The 25401-nt window shown below is 31.2% G+C and overlaps 1 protein-coding gene across 5 annotated transcripts in view; it reads left to right on the forward strand.

Moving 5' to 3' along the window:
* Positions 1-25401, forward strand: part of LOC107440719 (MAGUK family member discs large 1) — a 256361-nt gene that overhangs the window by 31355 nt on the left and 199605 nt on the right. For 2 of the 5 annotated variants that reach the window (XM_043044041.3, XM_071180793.2), the window contains exon 1: positions 11446-11616. The exons of 2 other annotated variants lie outside the window; for them this stretch is intronic. In XM_043044041.3, the coding sequence (XP_042899975.1) occupies positions 11563-11616 (54 nt within the window). In that variant the 5' untranslated portion in view covers positions 11446-11562. Of the gene's footprint in view, positions 1-11441; positions 11617-25401 lie in introns of those variants that run through there. One more of the 5 variants, XM_071180794.2, reaches the window with a different exon arrangement.

The following is a 25401-nucleotide window of genomic DNA, read 5'->3' on the forward strand; positions in this document are numbered from 1 at the left end:
TTTTTTTTTTAATATAACTTAGTTTTCTTAACTTCAAATGATCTATCTCCCTGTAAAAGATCAAAGCTCATTGCACCGGATTTTATAATTTCCACAAATAAAATCGATACCTAATACGAAAATTATTTTAAAAATTAAACTGTATGGAGTTAAACTGAGCAAGCTTTAGAACTAAACATAACTTTTGTGATAAGATATCCTTGATCAATAATGCGAGAAAACGGAGAAATTCATTACAACTTATGTAAGAATAAAAGTGGGTTCAATATCGATATTTTTTAACATCGCGATAATGATATTTTAAAATTAATTCTCGAGACATATTTTGAATAGCTCAGATAAATATTGCGAGAATTGCCGACACTATTGGGATCCATATCGTCGTCGAAAAGTGTTTAATAGGATAATGTTGCCGATATTATCGATCAATATCAAATATCGTATAACCGTGAATGTTGATACATTTCATTCGGGTAACAAAAATTTTGGTGAAATGAAAATTTAAACTAAAGTAGCCTAATTGTAAAAATATTGGTATATATCTCGAAATTTCCTGATGATGTATTCTTATATTAGAATTTCGATATAGCCCCGCGTCACTAAGGATAATTAAAAAAAAAAAATATTATTAATCCGTTATGCAGTCACTAAACTGGTTGTCAAATAAAATGAGATGTGAATCAAGACGACATTTTCCTGTTCGCTTATTGAAAAAATTTTTTCGTATCGGGATTTGTTTTTTTTTTAATCATATTTTAATCTCTTTACTGGTTCCAGATAATTTTTTGGAATTCCAAACAATTAAATAGTAAAATAAATAAAATTATTTATAAAAAACTGCGTCTTTCAAGTAGACTCAAAAGAAAAAAAAATTTTTTTTTTTTCGTAGTTGAACGCATCACTTTATAAAGACGTGGCGGGAATTGAGTGTTCGAAGTTAATTGCAGAAGTGATGTGTCCCTACTTTTTTTTGCTTAAAGTTAGAAAGAGAGAAAGAAAATCATCTCATGTTTGGAGTATTAAAAAAAAACGCAGTTTTAAAATTTTAATTTCACTTTAAAAATTTTTTCTTTTTAGTTTTGTATCAGTTTCGGACAGTGCTTAAAAATTTCGAGAGTGACAGCAAGATGAAGGAAACATATTTATTTGACACAGAGAGCTTCACTTGGAAATGTGAGTCTCAAAAGGGTCGACTATTGAATTGCAAATAAAGATGTAAATAGGACGATAGATTCTGCTTCTTAGTTATTTTCAAACTTTTGGTCGATTTGAAAAATGCGTTGTTTAGAGAGAAACTTTGTCAGTTTGCCAAAGAAACCTTTTGTTTGCCAAAGTGATGACAAATGGTTAATCTGAATATAAATAATAAGTAAGAAAAGAAGTCTACGAGGAACCGCAAATGTGTTTACTTCCATGATTTCAAATCACGCATCGCGATTCTTATTTTCACGATTTTATATCAAAAATCGCGTTTCGCTTTCACGCCATTTAAAAGACGTTATTATGATTTGTGTTCAGTTGACTTCATTATAAATCGGAATTCGTATTCACGTGATTTTAAAATCGAACATCGAGATTCGAGTACTCGTGTGATTTTCAAACCAAATATCGAGATCCGTATTCACGCGATTTTAAAATGAAGTGTCGCGTTTCGCGTGATTTAAAAATCACTCATTGAGATTCACAGAGATGATTGTACTCCGGAAAAATCCGGATATCTGGATTTTTCGTTAACCGCGATCCGGAGGTTTCCGGAAATCCAAGGTCCAGAATTTTCAAGAAATCATCGATAACATTTATGTATAAAAATTCTTGTTCATTTTATTTATAAATATATTAGAACTAGAATTTATACTTGGCATTTCTTTCATTTGTAAATATTTTTTCTTGTAGAATATTACATGTGATTAGAGATAAAAGTAAACCTATACATAATTATTCATTTAAATTATGCTGCATATAATTTATTAAGAATTTCATTTTTGAAAATATCAATATAACGATATAAAATTTTTGAAATTCGTCATTAATGATTTTACTTCTAAATATTCCGGATCTTTGACTTGAGCTCACAATCACCCCCGAATTCATATTCACTTAATTTAAATAAATAAATTAAATGTCTCGCATCGATATTTTAATAAAACGATAATTAACATTCTTTGGATATATGCTTTCTACGTACACTTTTTTTTCTTGCTCAAATTTCAGATATTTTTTCAATTATTTAAAAAGTGTTTTGACACGTAAAATTTTTGGATTTCTATTTTAAACATTTTTGGTTTATTACTTCTTAACTCATTCCTGTGGTATGAATAAATGGAAACTAATATAAAAATTAAATATTTTGTTAAAAAATTCGAGATTTTTCGAACTATTTTCCCTAAAATGTTCACTAGTTAAGACTTAATCAATCCGTGGAAAGTATTTTAATTGAGATTTTGTGTTTGCGAAAAGCTTTTTATTTTATCTAAGTATGGCGACATATTTAGTATATGATATATTTAGAAAGAACGCGCTTGTGTGTTGTCTTAATTTGCTTTCTTTTGACTTGTTTATTACTATTTGTTCTCGTTGCGAGCCATTGTTACGTTAGCATTTACTTAGAGTGGCAAGACAAAACTTATAATTTAGATTTAAATTTCGAAGTTAGTATGTTGTTGACAAGGCAGCTAGTGCTTTATTACAATTTTTGTTCGAATACTAATTTTGAGTTGTCGTTTTTTTTTAAATCTCTCTAACTACATTTTCACAATCTTTTCACCCTATATGTTTATTATTATGTAACTACACCGTCTTTTAATTATTAACTGTGTTTACTTTTAACACGTCGAGCCAAATGACCTCAAAGTACCCCGGAAATGTGGGCGGTATAGAGTCTGCAGCACTCACTAGTGTAAAAAACACCATTTATCAGTTCCCACTCAATTTTATTATATTCCTCCCCCCCCCTTGTTTTTAGGTTTTGTGTGTTTGTTTAGGTTGGAAAGTGGCAGAAATTATATTTGGCAATAAAATAGTAAAATAAAAAGCAATGACGCCCCTTTGGAAATAATTTAAATTTGTATTGCCTACACTGGAAACAGAGCTTCCAGTTTAAATGTAAACTCGATAAGAATTTCAATTCGAATTCAATCGAATTCTGATTGCCGAATTCCATTTCCACTGTTACGCCAAAGAGTTTTATAATATCATAGTACATTATAATTAGAATATATTAACGTGTCTTGGATGTTATTGAATGTGAGGAGAGATGGACACGTGAGAGTGCTTTCTGTTTATCTTCCCGAACATTATCGACGTTTCTAGTTGAAATTCAGTCAACAGTACTCTCGGATCAATAGGACTCGTCTTGATGCTTATTGGATTACTCTCTTACTTCGTTCATTTATTTGATTCCTCAATGTGACTCTTAATGATGACGTGTGTTCTATTTAAGAACGAAAAGTGAAGTAACTTTTGAAATAAATAAAATTTACGGACGAGGGAATATTTTTTTCCCCTTACTTAAGTCACGCTTTCATTCAGATCAGATTCACTTTAGTGTTTTGAATGTTTAAACAGGGGTCTGTTTAGAAGAAATTTGGGTCCCTTCACAAAATATCTTTTCTTAAAAACGGACCCTTCACAAAATATTTTAACTAATAAACGGACCCTTCACAAAATGGTTTTTCTTTTAATCGGACCCTTCACAAATTTGTTTATCTTCATTATTGTTTTGTTAATTGAATAAAACCTTCCCAAGGCAGAAAACAAGAAAAATGGATGTAAACGAATTAAGATTTGACATCGGCAGACGATTCTTCCATTATTCGTCCGAAATGAATATTCTGCGTTCAGCAGTTTAGGCTAATTACCAAATATTTGTATGTTTCATCGCTAATTTAGAGGCAGCAATTGCTGTTTATTTTTTAAAATGTATTTTTTTATTCTATCATTCGAATTTGTGCCGATAAAAAAGGGGGGTGGGTGTATTTGATTTTACTTCGATTTGAGAAGTAAAGATTCAAAGTAAAAACAAAGATTTGATATATTTGTTTACAAACTTAAAATGGTTTGTCTATAGAAAGAACTGCCCTCGCGTTCTGCTGCTATGGAAGATAGCAGCAGCCTGGCCTTTAGCCTGGATACCCCCCCCCCCTCTTCTCTCGCTGACCCGAGCCAACACCTGTGTTACATATTGACCTAACATCCTAAATAATTAAACCTCGTAACCATAGTCTCTGTACCAGACGAATGGAGAAGGGAGTTCTTTCCATAGACAGACTCTCCCTCACCGTTCCGACAAACGCTCTATAGTGTGGAAGTTCGAATCCTGCCGTAACACTGGATCTTTCTTCTCTACTTTGATTTTCTCCTTCTCTGTAATGAGCACTCACACGTGTAGCAATAGATACATGAAAATGTTGTTGCTGACTTTTTACGAAAGGGTCCTCTAACGAGACCTCTTATCAAGAATAGGATTAAAACGAGTATTTTGAATGGATAATCATTTTATTTTATAATAGGCGTTGAACGGCAGACCCGATTCTGAGTGGGCGACTATCAATGTCTTGTATCTTTGGGCCTTGTCATTTTGAACCCAATCCAGAAGACGAGAGAACTCCTGGATACAAGCATTGCGACAAACTAGCCTTTATGGTCATTTGATGGAACTAACCACATTCCCTTTGCATGTTGTATGAAGAGGAAAACCACGAAAACCTCCCTCGATGAGTCCGACGGCTGGGGGAATCTAACCCATGTTCCGTCTACCACTGAGGATATTTTACGTCAGTAGTTGGTTCGGTACGAGTCGGGTGCAAAATTCATATCAACCAGCTGGGATTCGAACCTGGGAGTCGAGAGCTCTATCCCATTGGATAGTTGGCCACTCATAAAGTATATTCATAAAGAAACTCATTTTTTAAGAACTTTGTTTGAGATGTTGTTATTTAAAATTAAGCTCTGTACAAACTTGTATCAAAGCAAGTATTTTAAATCATGAAAGTATACAATGCGCATACAATAACATGCGTATAACGAATTTTAGCATTATATTTAATGCGGACATGTTTTTGAAATATTTATATAACACTTTTATAGTTTTAATATAATGTTTTAATTTTTTTTAAGTTCTCTCTCCCCCCCTAAAAAAAAAAGGGAATAGTAATAATTTTTATAATTTTTTGAATATCTAGTCGAATCATTTCTAATAGAAAATAAATTTTTAATAAAATTAAAATGACAAGATATTCCCATTATTATTGTTGTAAAAAAATATGCATTTTAATTCATAAAAACATTTGAAAAAGAAACCCAATTAATATTATGGTAGTGTGCATAGGCGTACGTTTTTGCCCCCTCACATAGTATCAACATCCGTATGAAGTGAAGATACAGCAAAAAGGAAGAAAGAACAAACTTCTAAATGAGTAGTTTCTTCAGCTGAGAAGAAGTAATTCATTACTCCATGTTTACCTGAGAAGAAGTAGATCGGTATTTGATTTCTTCTTCTTTTTTTTTTTTTACACTTTCGGTGTCGTGACGTAAGTTGTCGAGGGAAAATATTTGAAATGTAAAATACTGTTTAGAGATCAGAAATCGTTTTAGATTCTTTTCATTAAACAGGTTGCGCACATAAAATGGATTTTTTCACTAGAAATCTGTATTTATTCTTAAAGCGGATAAAAAGCTCTTAAAAGTTAAAGAACTTAAAAAATAAATAGTTTTAATATTTGGTTTCTAATTTTTATTTTAACTGACTTCCGGGTTCTTAAAATATTTTTATTTTATGCGTCATGCAGAATTATCGTCTGCCATTGCAATAACGTCGAGCTTGGGTTCGTTACGCGATTCTGCTAAGTTGTTAAAAAATTCTGAATCGTAAAAATTGTCTTTAGGCCCTTAAAAAATGCTTAGTTTTTAATTTTTTGTTTATTTATTTATTTTTATTTTTTCAGTTTTTAAAATATTTTCATGTTATGCGCCATACGAATTATTGTGTAAAGTATTTTAAAAAGATTTTTTTTTTCAAGTCAAGGATTTAAATGCTCTCTTAATTGCGTTTTTACACGGTGAATGCTAAGTCGTCTGCCCGAGCTCACGACCCCCAACTTTCTATTAGTGGAGTACCGGGGGACTCAAATTTACAAATTAAACTCTTTTTCTATTTTTTTGAATAGAAAAGATACATTTTAGCATTTAAAAAACATTTAATCTTTATGAAATTGCTAATTTTCTTTTTTTTCATCCTGATCGAATGAACTTTGAAATTAACGAATTCGTAACATTCGATTATTTTTATTTGAAACAAATTATCACAATCGTTTCTTCAATCTTAAAAGAACTGTAGATTTGTTTCATCTGAGTTTCCTGAATTTTTACATATGGGTGACTGCTACAAACTCTGAATAATTTTAAAAGTAATTTCTTATTCTCCAAAATGGCTTTAGTGCAGAAGAGGTTTTGGAAAAAAGTTTTTTTTTTTTCATTTTAGAAAAATACAAACTTATTTATAATTTTAAAAATTCCTGAGTGAAATATAACAGTAAATTAGCCGAAAGAATCAGATTCGTCGTCATTCACACTATTTATTTCTAAATCGAGAACTAACGTTGTCTAATGTTTCCAGATGTTATTCTGTTCGATAAATATCGTTGACGATAATAACGATATTATCGTCGTCGATAATTATCGTTGCCGTTATTTATCGTGATCATTTCGTTGCTGGATATCATCTTATACTTGAGATTCATCGGAAACATATTTACAATAGTTAAAATGTATTTTCAATGGTATTACTAAAATGGTATTACTAATGGTTAAAATTGGTAATTGTCAGTTTTGTAAAATCAGATTCTTAATTTTTATAAACTATTTTTTCTTTTCTCTCTTCTTTTACATCTTTGTTGCTTTTCAAAAATATTGATGTGGAATATTTTGTTGAAATAATGATTGAAAATTTTTTGTTGTTGCTGTTTTATTACTTTGAAATCCATTTTTTTTTTAAAAAAAAATTAATAAATATGAAGATTTTCTATTTATATCTGATATGCTAGGTTTTTTTTAAAAATTTTATTTTTCTTATTGTTACAAGTATTTGTGTGATTTATCATTAGAAATTTCTTTAAACTAGATCACACAAATAATAAAGTTTACTAAAAAATTTTGTTTTTTACCAGTTTAGATGGAAAAAAATCCATAAATTTTCTCTGTAAATGTTTTTCTAAGTACACATCACATAAGTAGTATGTTCCTTTTTTTTTTCCTCGTCCCCCCCCCCCTTCCTTTTTTAAGTGCGTATGAATGAAGGCATTCGTGATGTTCGTGATATGTAATTCATTCATTGATCGACTTGGAAGTGGTCACTCACCTTCGAATGTTGTTCATTCAAAAATCAATACTATATGAATCATATTGGCCGAATAATGTATTCAGAAGAACTGCTTGAAACATAACTTATTTAAGCATAAAAAAACCACTTTCCCTGTCAAATGCTTAGTTTTTGAAATAAAATTGTTGCAATCGAAAGAAAATTTTGTAATCAATAGTATTAAATATAATTCTGTAATATTTCTTTCAGAATAATTTCAACAAAACGTTTTTCAGAATATTTTTAAATATTTCGTATCGTTCTATCGAGACAGATTATTTTTAAGTTTCGCACAATAGAGCCATTATCCCCTAGAGATATTGTTAACATTCTAGTAAGGCTATTTTACCAAAATAGTCTACGTTTCACTCAAATTTATTTTCTTAAAAAAACATTTATTAATTCATTGCATCTTAAACACTGATGTGTTAAGCATTTTTGTGAGTTTCAACACGTAGCGACATTTTTTAAAATTAGTTTTCATAAATATTCCTACTACTGTAATCCCAAGAAAACTGAATCGGTAATATATCTCTAGATTAAAAACTTCATTTGCTACAAAAATATGCAAATTGAAAATAACAGTCGATATGTTAAAAGCGTCTTATCTTGATTCTGTGGAATCTTGTTTTATTCATATGAATGCTTCTCTTAAGGACATTAGTTCTCCAAAGCGCTTGGAAATTCATTTTCCCCCTTTCGGTCACTTCTTGTTCGGTTTTTCACCTTCTCTCGGCTACTGTGGTTTTTCTAGTTTTGTTTCTCACCTTCATTCTTCAATTTTTCGTTGACAACTTTCCGTTTTATATTTCAAATCACTTTTGTTTCTTCTTATTCACATGTGGCAAGTTTTGTCAATAGGCGCCTTGTTTTTGAGTGCTTGAAGCATGACAACTGTTATATCCAATTTGTATATTTTTGAGGAAGTTTTTATTTATCTAGTCATAGTCTAGCAACAGAAATCATTTCAATATTGAATTAGTTATTAATTTTTTAACGTAAATAGGATGATATATAAATGTTGCTAAAAACCGAACTAATCTGCAGATTAACTAAGGTAATCTCCATTTTACTGAAGTATTCTTAAAACTAAAAAAGTTTCTTATTCTATCAACTCATTTTTTAAGTGCTTGTCTTCACGCTTTAAATATTTAAGAGAAAATTTATAATGATGAAGTATTTATATTTATTTTCTGGAATCCCTATAAAAATGAAAATGAACTATACGCATTGGAGCTCGCTGATTAATATTTCACAAAAAAAAAAAAAAAAAAAGAAAAAAAAAACGCTATCGCAATCCGAAAAAACATTAGGAAGACGTAACGAGAATCATGGAAACCAGTTGGGTTGCTTGATGAAATTTAGAGGCGTTTTTAATAATCACCTTTCATTTCATTCTTTAATCAAATAGGTTTTAATGCTTTCAGTCTTGCCTTCCTCTATAATGATTTGTTATTGATTTCGATTGTTTTTCCTTGTTGAAATACTAATTTGTGACTCCTAACGGGTGTCTTTTTTATATTAATTTTGACAATGATTCTTGTTGTTGTTATTTCTGATGCTACTTGCCAATTTTAGCAAGTCAGCTTGGTGAAACCAATCGAATTTAAGGCAAAGGGTGCGTTTCTTGTTTTACAGTTGTGTCATCTATGGACTGGAATACGACTTTAGTCACCTTTAAAATTCATTAAAATAATTAATATTTGTGAAAAAACAAAAACTGTTTCGGAAGACCTACTAATGAAGTTAAAAAAAAAAAAAAATCCCTTACAACCCCGCCCCCTAATTTTCAAAGTAGTTAAATATTTATTTTAATGATTCAAAAAATAAGATTAAAATGAGAAGAAGTCCTTTTAAACAAAGTCTCGCAAGCAAGATTGTAAGCTAATAATTGCCACGATGTAATTATTTTTAGAAATGATAATCTTACGCATTATTTATGATCGACTTTTATTTTTCCAGATAAATGCACGTAATAATCATTTTTTCAATCATTACAGTAAAAATTATCGAAGTTGAGACGTAATTAATAATGATTATCCCCTTTTTCGTGATGAATTCGCCGGATGTTTTCCCCCCCATCTAAATGAGCAGCTATTCTTCATTCCCAAATAGGGGTCTCCCCTCTTTCTAATTATCCGTTGCTTCTTCATTATAGGACTTCACATAAAGTAATGAAATATTCTTAATTATTTAAGCCATCACTAGGAAGGATTTGAATTTTGTAAAGGATCGCTCTTCGTTTAAAAGTTCTTTCATTTATAGTATCCAACAAATTTTGAACTTAATACCTGTTTTTATGCTTTACTTTCTTTATTTTGGTATTTTTATTTTTAATTATTTATAAATGAAACAAAAAGCACAAAAAAAAGTTTTTCTCTTTTTGTTGTTTTGTTTATTTAATACATACGTCAAATCAATAAAATTGTTTGTTTTTTTAAAAATTTTTTTAAAATGTTTTTATTTTATTAAAATTAGATACTCATTAATACGTAAACTAAGGTGTATCTTTAAATATCCCACTTTTTTTCTATCTTTTAACCCCCTCCTTCCTCCTATCACAAAGTTATCTTACTTCACTATAGTTTTTCAATAGAAAGAACACCCCATGTCACAAACGCCCTCTGCTGCTATAGAAACAAAAAATAACGCATTCAAAGAGGGGGAGAATTTTTCTCCCCTGATTCTCTTTCTTTAGCCGACCTGAGTCTTTAATAATGACCCAACTCCCTTACTCAAAATAGTTAAACCTCGTAACCATAGTCACTGCCACCACTCTAGACGAATGGCAAGGGGAGTTCTTTACATAGACAAACAACAGAATCCCTACACCTATGATCACTGGTTATGCTATATTATATAAACGTAAGCCAATAGTTCAGAAATCAGATCATATTTCAGATTTTATTTTTAAACTTTGTTTCTTAATAACATTTGAAAATTACAATATTAATAATGATTCGATGTATATATATTTTGATAACATGAGACAAATCGAATAAAAATAACTAACTTGCTATTTTGAAATGTTTTTATTTTAACCAAAATGTGGAATGTGGACATTTCTTATTACTCCTTCTTGTCACAAATTCACGAATTTTGCGTTATGCACTAATGGGCCATAGGTAACAGTTTCATCCTTAATAATGATTCGGAGTCAATTTTATGTTTTATTTTATAACCGTCATTGAACATCAGGCCCAATTATTTGGGTTTACGACTGCTAATGTTCAACTGCGTAGCCTTGTCATTTTGAACTCGAATTCAGAAGACTAGGGAACTCCTGGATCAAGTATTGTGAGAAAACTAGTCTTCGTGTTCGACTTTTCGTTGGAACTAACTGGCATTTGCGTTACACAGAGAGGTAAAATCAAGAAAACCTCCCACGGTTAGCCCGATGATAAGATAATTTTAAACCCTTGATCCCTCTACCACTGAGGATGTTTCATGACGTCATTCTGATCGGTGCAAGCCGGGTGCAGAATTAGAATCCCAGTGATTGCTGATCGATTCAAATTTTGCGCATGATCATCGTGCTGACGTAAAATATCCTCAGCAGTAGACGGGATTCTTTTGTCGTCAGTCTAACCGTGGGCAGTTTTCGTGGTCTTTCACTCCATTTTACGCAAACACGGCTTAGTTCCATCCCCACAAAGGTTAGTTTGTAAGAATGCATGCTGCAGCAGCTTCTTTGTCTTCTGGGTTTCGTTCAACATTTCAAGGCTACGGAGTTTAACAATTGTTAATCGTAAACCCATAAATGGGTTTGTTGTTTTAAGCCGGTTGTAACATAAAATAAACTTGAAATAAATGCTTAAATAAATAAAATTAAGAAGTAAGTAAGCAATTGAAAATTCGAATCCATAAAAAAATGAATCATTTTGTTAGGCTACGTACAATTTGTTTCGGTAGTTATACTTTCATTAAAATTGTCACTAGTTATTTGTGAATAATTGTTCAACAATAGAGGCCGAGCTTCAAAAGCGAAATTCCTGATTCACAACTTGACCTTTCGATAAATTGGAATAACTCTTGACGGCCTTGAGTTAGTGAGCTGGTTTTTCTTTTTAATATGTGCATATTCCCCAGTCTACAGGTAGAAATGCCACGCAGTAACGCGACTAAAATTCTTGCCGGCACTGCCTTATGTTCTATGCGAATTTTCCGGCCAGTTTTCTTGACCATTTAGGGAAAGAAGAGGGGTTAAGATGGCTAAAAAACGAAGAAACAGTCTAACCAAACTTAGCAAGTGGTATGTGCAGGTATGTAAATAATAGTTTCATAAGAATGAGTGATGCAACAATATGGCGGAGTGTGGAATTTGTTTACATCTGTTTTTCAGTCAGCACTTTAGTGCTGTTAAGATTTGGTTTATGCTTTTCTATTCGAGGCTATTTATTATGAAAATGGAATTGAATTTTTGATTCTTAATCGAAGGCTTTTCAATTTTGTTTCAATAGTGTTATGACACAACCGAAGTAATAAATACGTTATCACTATGTTTATTTGAATTAAAGTATACAAGTTTAATGGCATTCATCTTTATTTACATTGAATGGAATAGTGTATAATTTGTTTTCTTGTATAATTTTTTTTCTTTCCATTTTAAAGCTTTATAAATTCTGTTTGTTGAAATATGTTATTCGGATTAATTAATAACAGAAATTTTATTTTTCCCCGAAAAATTTCCGGAGTTAATGATTTTTTTCTGAAACATTCACTGAGTCCAACCCACCCGTGAATTTTGAGTTTCTGCGCAATTTATTTTTTGGTACTATTGCAAGTAGAGCCTTAAAATTTTAACATATACTTAAATTATGAGTGGTTTATTTGATTTCACTAACATTTTAGGAATCTAGTTATATATTGAGCTTAATTTGTTAGAATTTAAAAAAAAAAAGAAAAAAATAGAAAATAGGAAAGATTTTAAAAAAAAATAGTTTAAGTTTAAAAATGAAAAAAAATATTTATAGTATGTCTATGAGTTTTATCAGGAGAGTATACTTTTTATGTTGAAAGAAGTTTTTAAATTTTTTTAATCAATCTTATGTCTTTAACTGTGCGCGAAATGGTTTTCACTCTTGAAAAATATTTTTAAATTTTTTGAACTTCTATAAAAGTATTAATTTTATGTGATTTAAAAAAATGGTGAGTATAAGTGAGCACTTTGTAGATATTATTACTATTAAAAAATTTGGTAAAAAAATTACATACTATAAAGAAATTTGGATGGGTACTATTTTTAATCAACATCCTGTTGAAGAATGATCAAATATTAGACTTATTCGAAATCCCAAACAACCCAATATGAATAGAGCATTAATACAACCGAATTTTGTTCAAATTTTGTATTTTACCATGTTAAATTAGATACTTTAAAATGATGTAAAAAATGCGTACCTTACAATTAAAAGTTTTTTTTGACTATTGCTAAATATAATAATAAAAAATAGTAAATATTTACTATAGATGTTGATATGACATTTTAACGTAAGTAGTTTGAATTTTAGTTAATACTGAATAACGTGATGATTAGCTTAGAAGATTTAAAATATTAATAATAAAACAAAACAATTAATGCAACAATGTAATAATCTTGGCTTTAATAAAAAACCTTTTCTTTCAAATCTAATAAAAATAATGCATCCGTTGGCAACAACTGAAAGCAACAGCTTTTAGAGAAATTACCAAAAGGTGCTATTTTTTCTTAAGTACACTGGCTTTGCACTAAAACATTGAAATTCATTATACTAACGTATGAGTAATGTAAATTTATAAAATTGCATTATTATGGTAATATACAACATTAGAATTTTTTTTTTTTTTTTTTTTTACTAAAAAGATTTGAAGAAAAATTTTAAATCCTTTACCAGTTTAAGTCCTAACTAGTTAAAAAAAAATTTTTTTTTTAATGTGTAATTAATTTTGGATAAAGGCCATTCACAAGTTGGGGGTACGTGCCTCAAATGCTTTCACCATTCTAATGTATCGAGACAATTTTATATGTTAGGTGACAGTTAAGTGACTGATCTAGTAGAGTCATGATCATAGTAAAATAAACCAATTTTTTACCTTAAAAATGATGTAGACATTGTAAAAAACGAAAGAATTTTTACATTCCTAAAAAACAGAAGCTTTACTTAAGAGATGAGCCTTGTACTTTTTATTTTATTAATATTATCAATCTCGATTCTCCCTAATCAAAATAATTCGTTTTATTTAAATCTCGTGGAATGTTTCCAAATTTTAAAGATAGTTTTTCCTTTTTTCAAAAAGAGTAAAAATTCGAGATTTCGGCGAGAGAAATTCCGAGTGTGATTGGGGGGAGGGAAAAGTTAATTAGTCTTATTCCACGTCCAAGTGAAGCGCTTTGGGGGTATAAGTTAAAAATGATGCTGTCGTTCGGCTGCAGCCTTCGACCGAAAGGTAATAAATAACCATTTTCATGCTTCCAGAAAACGGAAACTCGTTCAGTAATGCATACATGAATTTTTTTATTTCCCACCTCCAGTTTATTGATTTTTTTCCTTCCTTTTTTTGTTCTCCCGAGAAAGTCTCCGAACTTTAAATTAATGTTTAGATTAAATTTGAGTTAATAGGAAAACATGTTGGTCGTAGTGGTATTTTGAGCTTGGTTTTTTCTTTCTGTCGCTTTTTGAATTCTTTGGAGAAAGAAATTTTTTTCCTCATTTTATGTAGGAATATGTTAGTAGAAATAATTTCCTTTCCCATTAAGAAGCTATGAAATTGCATAATAAAGTAATTTAGATTATGCAAGGAACTGTTGCTTTTTTTAGATTTCTCTTCGCTTTGCCATTATCGAAGTGCTATTCGAAATTAGGCTATATTATATGCTTATCGATTTTGTTCATAAGAATACAGTGGAGTGAGTCTCCTGACGTGTTTCTATCACCTGTCAACGTTTAATAATTTTACCGGGGGCGTTGATTGCTTATATTTTATATTATTTTGATTTATTAATTTTAATTTAATTGTATTTAAACATGCCTTCAAAATAAAATACAGTTACACTAAAAAATAAGTGTAAAGTGATTTAACATTTTAACTTACTGCAACGTTAAATCAATGAGACTCCTCAGTTTGTTTCTTTGCAATGAGACGTTTACATTCTGGAGGTAATCGGAGACAATGATACATTACAAACATTAAAAAATTTATGTCACTACCTTCGGGGGCCCCCTTTTTTTTAAATAAATAAAATTTTAATGGAACACAGATATTTTTAATTAGGGGTGTAAACCTAGGAATTTTAAATTCATTTTCAATGAAATGGGCGGCCCGGTACCATTTGATCCACGGACCGGGGGAACACTGGACTGGAGGAGTGAATCTCCTGAGAGAAGAATTAAGAAGGTTTTTCCTACTCTCTATTAGCCAGTTGTAGTATTTTTAACAGTGGCCACTTTTTCATTAAAAACATTTTTGTTTTAAAAAAGAAGAAAAAACTACATTAAGGTAAGGCAAAATTGAAAGATTTTTGAAAATACGGTAAACTTTACAAGGTTCCTTTCAAAAATGGCGAAACATTTTAAGAAACAAACGTGAAATAAAGTAATTTATGGAATACTATGAAACATTCAAAATAATTCCATTTTTATTAATATATATATACTATATATATATATATATATAAAAAAAAGTGGGGTGCATTTTCGACCAAAAAAGTTGCGAACGTCATATAATTTTAAATCGCTATTTATTATATTTAGTCACCCTGTAGCGGATAATTTTTCCCTATTGTAGCCCCCTACGTTCTATTGCTCTTTATTTATGTTTCCTGTGGAGAGAAAAAAAATGCTCAAATAATTTGTCTCAAAATTCCAGAACATCACAACTTTAGATCCATACAACGAAATCTTCTCATAATATAATCAAGACCCTTGAAATCACAGTTCAACAGGTAATTTAAAACTACTTTAGAATCATGTAACAGTTCAATTTAAAAAGACAACCTGAAAGAAATGAACTGCAATGAAACATTTACCTACCTAAATAAGTTGAAACAACATGCATGAGTCGACCCGATGTACCGATCTGTAAAGAAAACGTCAAAGTTTTGTGCCAAATTTCGCATGGAGTTTGTTGGGAAGTATATCTCTCGAACCTACTGTTACAATTTATGGTGTAATTGAAATAAAATGATCTTTCATTTAACTAAACTTTGGGATAATGAGAAACTTGCACCAAATACTGGTTAAAGAGTTATCGATTTTTTTTTTCAGTTGGGATGCTGAGTATAAATAATTAAACTATCATTGTCTCACCTTAAGCAATAGGGCGACAAACAACATGAGAATTAGAAAATTGTCTTTCCAAACAAAAATGCAAAATTGCTACTTCTAAAATATCCACTATCAACAGCTCCTGAGGCAGATAGCCGTTATAATGAAAATACAGCTATTAAAAACTGTCGTTACCTCACCTATGATAATTTAGCTCTAAACACTCGTAGAATTTTTATGTTCTGATGCCCATGAGTGGATTGTAAGGCTGTTTTAATGGTTTGAAAATTATTTTTTATTTCATTTTAATAATTTTTTTAAGCAGATATTTCACCTTAAAGCAATAGAGCTAATAAATATGTTAACACAGTGTATTTTTTTTAATGGTTAAACTTGGGTGCATTGTAGGAAAAACTGGACATTAGTGGACGGGACATCACGTATTTCACCACCAATAAATAGGTCAAGCATAAAACTGCTTGCTGTCAAAAATATTTTGCATTTTCGAATTTAGGATAGAACATATATATTAATTTTCAGCTATAAAAAATACCTTTTTTTGGGTCGGAAATTCGAAAAAAATCCGACGGGATTAAGAATTCTCATCTATAACAAATAACACCAAAATGATAAAATAGTCGTTCCAAACAAAAGTGCTCAATTGCAATCCACCTCGGATATTGAATATAACAATTATTAACTATCATCGCCTATCCTATCCCACATCTCAGCTATAAAAATTTAGCAACCCTTGCAAAATTAAACCGAATGATATTCGCTTGCTACGCTCCTAAATCCATTTTTAGACAACGAAACACATAACGATCGCGAAAAGTACCGAATTTAAGCGAAAGGCAGCGAATTAAATCGTCTGAAACGACGTTCCTAAAGCTGAAGGCTGTGGGGTCGTTTTTAACCGATACCGGGTCCCTTAATGGTGTGCTTTGTAGAAAAATTTGAAAACTTCAAATTGCCACAGTCTTAATATTTGCTGAAAATGAGCATTTCAGCAGGCAGTTTTAAATTGATTTCCCTTAGCTTACCCAGAGTTGAATCGATTCAGGGTTTTAAACGATTATTTTAATTCGTTGTTCGGCTGTTTTAAACAGGAAGCTTAATACTTTACTTTTTTTTAATGGAACCTTTATAGTGCTGCAGGTATTCTTAAATGTTGCCATAAACAACATCGAAAATAACTGAATGTTCCTGAAATTTTGGATTTTTACGTTTATGGAATTTTTTTCTTCTGAATAATGAATTATTTTGAGAATAGTTAAAAAAGTTATCTAGTGAAAATTTTACATGCTTTAAATTTTTTTAGTTAAAAAATATTTAGCCTCTACCATTTGTTAAAAACTATTCGTGAAATCTCTAACCATTATTGCCTAGTGTCCTTTTTTAATGTTAGGCTTAATTTTAAAAATAATAATAAGAATAATGATAATTGCAAACTCTTGACTCTTTCTCTCAGTCTTGAAAATGAACCATATTCATGAAATCGTTCTTTTAACAGGCTCTAAATCTTTTTACAGGTTCTAAAAACGAATAATGGATCTCTCACATATTCTTATGTTCATAAAATCGTAATCCATTATTGTAACTATAAAAATGAATCATTAACTTACAGGAATTAATTTTGCTGTCGTATTTAAATATCGATGTCTTTCAAAATTTAAAAATGATAGTGAGTTTCAAGCGTTCAGGTGTTAATGTAGCTATTTATGTTTTGAAGTCAAACTTGAGAGTATATATTTTTTTTTCTCTTCACAATACGAGTAGTCTATATACTTTCCGCCATTAAAAGTCAAATACCATAGACATAAATTATTTTACATAATTATTGCTACAGTTTGACTATTTTAACTAAATTAAGCTATAATTTATTACCCTTATTGTTGAAAATAGATGGTGCACCATTAACACGTTCGTTGCCATGGGACACGTATTTAATTTTTATTTTATTACCGTCGTTAAACAGACGACCCAATTATGAGTTTATTTTTACCAATGTTCAACTCCCCAACCTTATAATTTTGAACCCGATCCAGAAGACGAGGGAACTCCTGGAATCAAGTATTGGGAGGAATTTGCCTTCGCGGTGGACTTTTTAAAGAAACCAACCCTCATTTGCTTTACATGGAGAGGAACTGTGGGCGGCGAGCTCTCCATCCTTTGAGCCATCACTGCTCTTACGAGGCACGTATTTTTTATATTTTATATCCGTTGTTGAACAGCCGACCCAATTTTTTCGTTTACGACTACTTATGTTCAACTACGTACCCTTGCAATTTTGAACCCAATCCAGAAGACAAGGGATCAAGTATTAGGAGACTTCTTGGAGGACTTTTTGATGAAACTAATCCGCATTTCGGTTAAATGGAGACTACGAAAGCCTCACACTGTTAGCCTAACGACATGGGTATTCTAACCCATAATCCATCTACCACTGAGGATATTTTACGTCAGCACAGTGTTCGATGTAAGCCGGATGCGGAATTTGTATCGACTAGCCATCGCCGGAGTTCGAACTCGGTTTCACCTCATAGGAAGGCGAATTCTCTATCCCTTGAGCCATCACGGCTCATGAGACACGCATGTCGTGTCTCAGTTTCCGTACGTTTGGGCCGCGAGACATGGATGCTGTGTCTCAAGCACCTCAGTATATTTAGGCGCGGCGTGTACTGTGCCGTACGGGCCAATGCAGAGTTTGTATTTCAAAATGAGATGGCGAGCCAGATTAGGAACTTATTCCACAATTTTTGGCAGTGACCTCGTTCTTTTTCGTAGTCGGCTTTGTAGAATATTCGCTCTAAACTGATAAAATTTCAATTGATTCTTGGAAAATTCTGGAACAGTTAGTTGCCTGTCGTCTTTGAACAGATGTCGTCGCAGTTTGCGATGAGCTGCGCGTAAGTAAGACACGACATAAGTGTCACTCATTACAAATGTCATTCCGATCTCATCAAGAAACAACCCTATTTTCATTTATGACTGATTTTATTTCACAATCACAAGTAATATTAGTAAAAAAAAAACTACACGACTCAGGGGGGCATTTTCCCCCCTTCATCATTGTGGCATCCTACGTGTTATAAGATCATATTTGTGAAAAACGAAAAAAGTTAAACCTTTTTCTCCTTCATTATTCTTACCCACATAATTCTCCAATTGGAATGACATTTTTTGACCCCATAGCCGTGGGATCTATGGAGGCATTCATTTCCAGAATTGAATACATCGCTGCCAACTCTACTGGTTTAATAAAATTCTCCTAGTTTTTGTACATTTTAGGAAATTCTCTAAAATTGAATAAGTTTCCTAAAAGAATGATGATAGATGAAGTCAGTTATTATTATTATTTTTTTTTATCAGGCTAAAAACATGAATGAATTGCAAAGGCAGAGAAATAACTTGTCGAATGAAAAATGAATTAATTTAGAACAGAAAACTTTTTTCAAAATAAATTGTTCCTCGCAGAACATTTCCTTATTTTCAATTTGATATTAATAAGTTTTAAAACTACTTGTATTGAAATAAATGTGTATAAAAATGGATGGGTATTATTGAAATATATTTATTGATAATGAAACAGCAAATTATTTTACACGCTATTATGAGCACATTAAAACATGGAAATGATATGAAATGTATTATGAAAAACTATTATTTAAAATTTACATTCTTTCTCTTGAACAAAATAAATAAATAAATAAAAAGCATAAAATTTTCTTTCTTAATTTATTAACTTATTCCTTAACATTATGAATAAAACATTCATTATCTATGAGATTTCATACGAATAGTTTATTATTATAGCTTTAAGTATAATATTTTAGATAATGCAATGTCTAAATATTTTTTGGATAAATCTATGATTTAAAAAAATATGTGATTCAAATGAATGATTTATTAAATATTTTTAAGTCATGCCAACCCAGCTTTTTATTTTTCTTGACATTTTCTGCAGCAGTTGATAAAAATTTCCCTCCACACACACACACACATCGGGAATACTTTTATAAATTTTTGATACAGTTAATTTATATGACGTAAAAGTGGACAAAAAGTTCCTTGTTGTTATTTTAAAAATGACACTCGTGATATAAAGGAAAACATTAACTGAAATCAAATGAGACACATTTGGAAGTATAAATTATAGTAACTCGAATGAATTATGTATCGAGGCATTGTAAAATTATATCCAAGATTTAACACATGTAAAGAAAAATTTGTAAATTCATCATTTTTGATGTCCTAAAATTTTAATGGCCCTGGGTAAAACGTCAGCGGAATTGAAGCAACATTCGGAAAGTTACTTCTGAATCTTTTAGTCCGAATATAGAAATGCATTTGCAATAGGTGGAAGTTCATTAAATGGTTGTGTCATAATATTTCATGAAGTTATATGTTCTATCAGCTTGACATCCCTCTCTTTTGTATATTGAATGAGATAGCCAAAGTAGACCGTGTTTGATGTACTACATCCCTTTTATTGATAAATCTCATCTTAGGGATGGCCTGCCCCTTTCTTCCCTCTAATCGTCCGGAATCATCCGCTCCATTCCTTCAGGATTATCTGTTCGATTTCTCGAATACCCCGTGTTCTCTCTTGCATGGGAGCAGAAAATAATCTCTTTTCTCAGAAGGGGGATATGTTATACCTCTTTTTAAGAACGTTAAAGGCCGGACCTTTTTCTCTAGGCCGGACTTCTTCCCTTATCTGGCCGCCTCCAGGACCTCCTTTTCTGTCTAAGAAAGAAAATGGTTATTCCTTATGCTCCCTTTTTTTTCTCTCTCGCTCCCGTTTCTTTTTATTTCTTTGGTGATCTATTGTTCCGATGTAATGTGGCTTTGCTAATATAAAATAAAAGGAAATCTAATATTTACTTTTTTTTCTTCTTACTGTTCTCTATAACTGAAACTCCAAAGAAATGTCTCCGGTTAAATCTCTTATTGTTGGTAATAAATGAAACAGTATGGGGTTTTTCATTTGACTATGAAATTATTGTTAATTGACTTTAATCTATAATGATGCTTCATCCCTTCAAAATGTTGCGAACAACGGATTATCGTGAAGTCGGAACTCCTCGGCGTGTTAAAAGAGTGGAGGAAATAGTGTTGTGTCTGCCCTAGTTCAGCCAGTTATAAAAATGGCGACTTTCGGCTACTCTGAGTGACAGAAATGGGTGTTAGTTGACTTCCACCGGTGAATGTTGACAATCACATAATCCCTTCGGTAAATGTCTGAAATATATACTCTGTCTATTTGAGTGCCCGGTATGCCCTACAGCAATGTTTGTTTAAGGTCAACTGTCATTGCCCAGTATGCATTTAACCGGTACTCTGAATACTGATGTTTCTCCTCATCTATCCTCAGCAGATATTAAAATATCGAATGAAATATAATACTATCAAAGAATAAATTAATATCCAATGGGATATGATAAATATTTCGGACATTCACCAAAGTGTCTATGTGATTGCTGACATTCACCGGTGAAAGTCGTCATTCTCTTGATTTCGGTCATTCACATACAGAGCTTTTTAGACGGCGTTCACAACATGCACAATTCTTCATTCCACGGTTAGCCCGAAGAAAAGGAGATTTTAACCCTTCATCCGCCGTTTATCGCTGGAGGTACTTTTTGTTAGCGCCGTAGTGGGTGCGAACGAGGAGATATACCAGAGATAAATGTGCTCCAGATGTTTTGCTAACCGCGATCCGGAAATCCAAGATCCAGAAGTTTCAAGAAATCATCCATCACTTTTATGTATTCTTGTACATTTTATTTAATAATATTAGAACTAGAATTTATACTTGGCATCGCTTTCATTTGTAAATATTTTTTCTGATAGAATAATAAATATGATTAGAGATAAACATAAACTTATACTTAATTATTAATTTAAATTATACTGCATATAATTTACTTAGAATTTCATGTTGCGAAAGTATCAATGATTTAAATTTATAAAGACACACATTTTTTGAAATGCGTCATTAATGATTTTACTCAAGAAATTTTGCAGGATTTTTGAGTCGCAATCACCCCTGGATATGCATTCATTCATCAGCTATCATCCTATTCGAAAGCTGATCATCCTATTCTCTGCGCCATCAAGGCTTATGAATTTTTAAATAATATGCTTAAAATGTGTTGTTTTATTTATTAAACTTGGATTTGAGTCATTTAAAATGATTCCCTCTTTTTTTTTTGGAAGGGGGGACTGTAGAACTGAGAGTCTAATTTTTGCCAGATTTAATATTTTTTGAGTAACCTAGATTTGGTATCGGAAAGTGGTTAATGTATTTGGAGAAGATATTAAAATGGGCGCAAAAAAGGTTACATGTGACGTAGAATGTATCCATTTTTCATATAGAAACTACTCTCGCACTCAAGTGCATTTTGCAATGTTCTTCCTCTTTATTGCCGCCGATCAATAGCTTCATTTCGTTTATTTCATCGAGAAAAGAATTTCTCCTCTCGTTTCTTGCACTGAGAATTTGCACTTTAATAAAATGAGCTTCATCGGAAGTAGTGATCGAATCTCTTGAGTTATTTTCACGAATTCTTACTTATTGAAGAAATATATTCGCTTTTTGTCATTTAAATAATTTTTTTTTTTTTTTGATAATCAGTTCTTACGAACCAATGTTGTTGGGTGCTCCGTCAAAATACATTTAAAAAGTTTGAATGAATACCACTTCAAACATTCGCCAGGCATCGAAATGAAGATAGTCTGCAAAAGCGACACTGTCTGTATGCAACTATAAATTCTTTTATCAAATAAACCTTAAAATTGGGTTTTGTGTCAGACCTTTGAATTCGCAGGTCTAGAGCGGCATCTACTCTAGTTTTTAGTGTATCTAATGATGATGTGTATAAAAATCAGTTTCCCATTGTAGTCAATACATTTTTATTGGCTGGAAAATCACAGGGTAGGATCCAGTTTTCCCACATTCATTTTCATATTGATTTGGTTGACATCAGCTTAAAATTGATATTAGTCGTAAAGGTATTGTTTTGCTATAAATATTTTCCTATAAATACATTAAAAGTATTTACCTGTCCGGTGTTTGATTTTGTTTGTTTCCTAAATTAAGAGTTTACGAAGATTGTTTTTATTATTATTATTGTTAGAATAACGTAATTCTACGTTACTTTTTAAGATAAAGTTTAATAAATCGGTGTCTGATCTTATGAACCGTTTTACAATTGTTATTCTTGGGTGCAAATTAATATACTCTGTTATGAATGACGGTTAAAGAGATTCGTTAAATGATTCAGAACTTAACTTTCAGATGCATGCACAAAGAGATGAATGCAAAAATTGTATTTAAAATATACATCTTTCCGTTTTATAAGCAATTGTGCACTCACCAAATTTGATATAACACTATACTTTTAATTTTGAATGTCTTTTTAAAAAATGTTTATTTAAAAAAATGATTTATGTTCAATTAATAAATCTTAGTATCATTTGGGAGGGAAATATTTGGACGTGGGAAGCGGAGGCACAAATGTTCCCTTTTAGTACACATATTTTTAGTTGAATAATTTCAACTCTCTTGTGCTAAGAAGCAACAATTATTGCGAAGTAATCATCGGGGTTGATGAACTGCAGCGAATGGGGGGCTTAGCCCCCTAGTGTATTAAATGAAAAATGAATGAGCTGAAATATGGTTTCCATTAAAATAAAAACGAAAAAGAATAAAGTAGGGTTGAGAATGCTTATCATAGAAACATATTTCTTCATTGTTGGATTAAATTATTTTTTATTCAATGCGGAATAATAATGCAATTTTTCATAAATGCATATCCTTTTCATAATTTATTCATTATATTGTTAGTAGGAGAAAAAAAAATTGTTCTGAATTTTCTTCCTTTACAAGCATTTTATTCAATTTCTTAAAAATAACGGAAATATTAAGTAAAAGATGAATTATTAATTCGATACAAATTAGATGACAGGTTTCGAAAATAATAACCGGTTACAAAAAAGCGGAAGCGGTTCCCAAATAATATTCCGTGGAACATCCATTGGGAATCGCTACTTCATACTTTTACCGTTACAGCACTGAAGAGAGGCTGGTTTCAAGAAATTAGAAATTCAATCACAAATTGAGATGGATGCATTTACATCTTCTTTATTATTTTCTTACTCGAACATATATATATATATTCTTTAGAGTTTCATTCGAAAATACACTAGTACATCAGAGTTGTCATTTGTTTTTTAAACTTTCTCTCTGTCTTAATTTATAGATAAACTTAAGAAATTTCTGGAGACAACTTACTTTAACATTCTTAACGGACGTTTGTTTACATCTAAAAAAAATTCTGGAAGCATGAAACTGAAAGATATCAAGATGAAAGAATTATCTTATGACTTACATAGAGAATTAAACTTAAGGGATTAAAATGGAAGTTAACTAGGTAAAAAACGCTAAAAAGTGAAGGATGAAGCAGAGAATGTGTTACAAACTACATCACGCTCATTCTTGGCGTTAGTTTGCTATAAAAAGACACGTTTTTTAGGGCTGCTCGTCGATTGTTTGTTGTCCTCTCTAAAAACATTCAAAGCTTGTCACTTAGTACCTTTATTCATTGAGTTCAAGACTTACTACTAAAATAAATGAAAAATTAATGTTGTTAACTGGTACTAAGATAAGTTTTATTTTATATATCACACTTAGACCCTACATCCGCCCAGTTCTTCAAATGCAGGAAACGTCCTTTATTTGCTTATAAGACGAATGAAATCATATTTACCCAACCCATAAGGTCAACAAACATGAGATTGTTAAGTAAATGTTTGCCAGAAAATGTTACTTGTTTAATAGTTTTATCATAGTATTCTGTTTTTATTACAAAACTCTGCAAATAACACTCTCAGTTAAGCTTTTTTTCTTATAGTAAAAAACATAGCCGCAGAATTTCTCCCGTTTTTCTCATATGAATAAGTCTACATGGCTAGAAAAAAAAAAATTTCTTTCGTGGCGTGATAACATTTTTTTGGGTGACTAAAGCGACTACCCCGCGGCGATCCCGCCTTATCTGCGGTTAGCGCCGTGTTTATTAATATCTCCCGGTTCCAGTTTTTATTTGTTTCGTAAATATTGTGGTGGTGGACATTTTTTTCTTCTCCTTCTACGAAGCTTTTATTCAGTTCAAAGAGTATTTTTCTAGTGTAAGCGCTATGTTTAAAAATGAATGTACTTTTACGGGATGAGGATGAATTTTATTATTAGAAATTGTCCTGAAGTGTCAACTCACTTAGAAATATAATCAAGGGTAATGAAAAATTATCCATTGTTGTAGAACAGGGGTTTCCAACTTACATAAGGCCGGGGGCCGCAATTAAAAACACTAGTCAAATGGCGGGCCGCAACTTTATCAAAATTTTATATAGGACTCTTTTATGTTTGAAGGAACATTAAATATTACTGTCAGATTTTTATTAGGTTGTACAAAGCAAAAGTATTGAATTACAAATTAAAATAAGAAGTAGATTTTTAAAAATATTTAATTGCATATAAAGAAATTCTGGCTACAATAACTTTAATGTGCACCTATGTATATCAAAAAATTAATGTGAAACAGATATCATAATTGTTAAGGCATAAAACTTAAAATATTTAAAACCCATATAAATTTTCTACGACGATTGTCCTCAAAAAAATGACAACTAATATATTTTGGTTCGCGGGTCACAAAAAAAGGCTTCGCGGCCGGATGAGGCCTGCGGGCCGCCAGTTGGAAACCACTGTTCTAGAAGATGGTTGGAGTGTCTCACGAGAAG

The sequence above is a fragment of the Parasteatoda tepidariorum genome, chromosome 8 (assembly GCF_982258835.1).
Source record: "Parasteatoda tepidariorum strain Cologne lab strain chromosome 8, Ptep-v5.0, whole genome shotgun sequence".
NCBI classification, from domain to species: domain Eukaryota; kingdom Metazoa; phylum Arthropoda; class Arachnida; order Araneae; family Theridiidae; genus Parasteatoda; species Parasteatoda tepidariorum.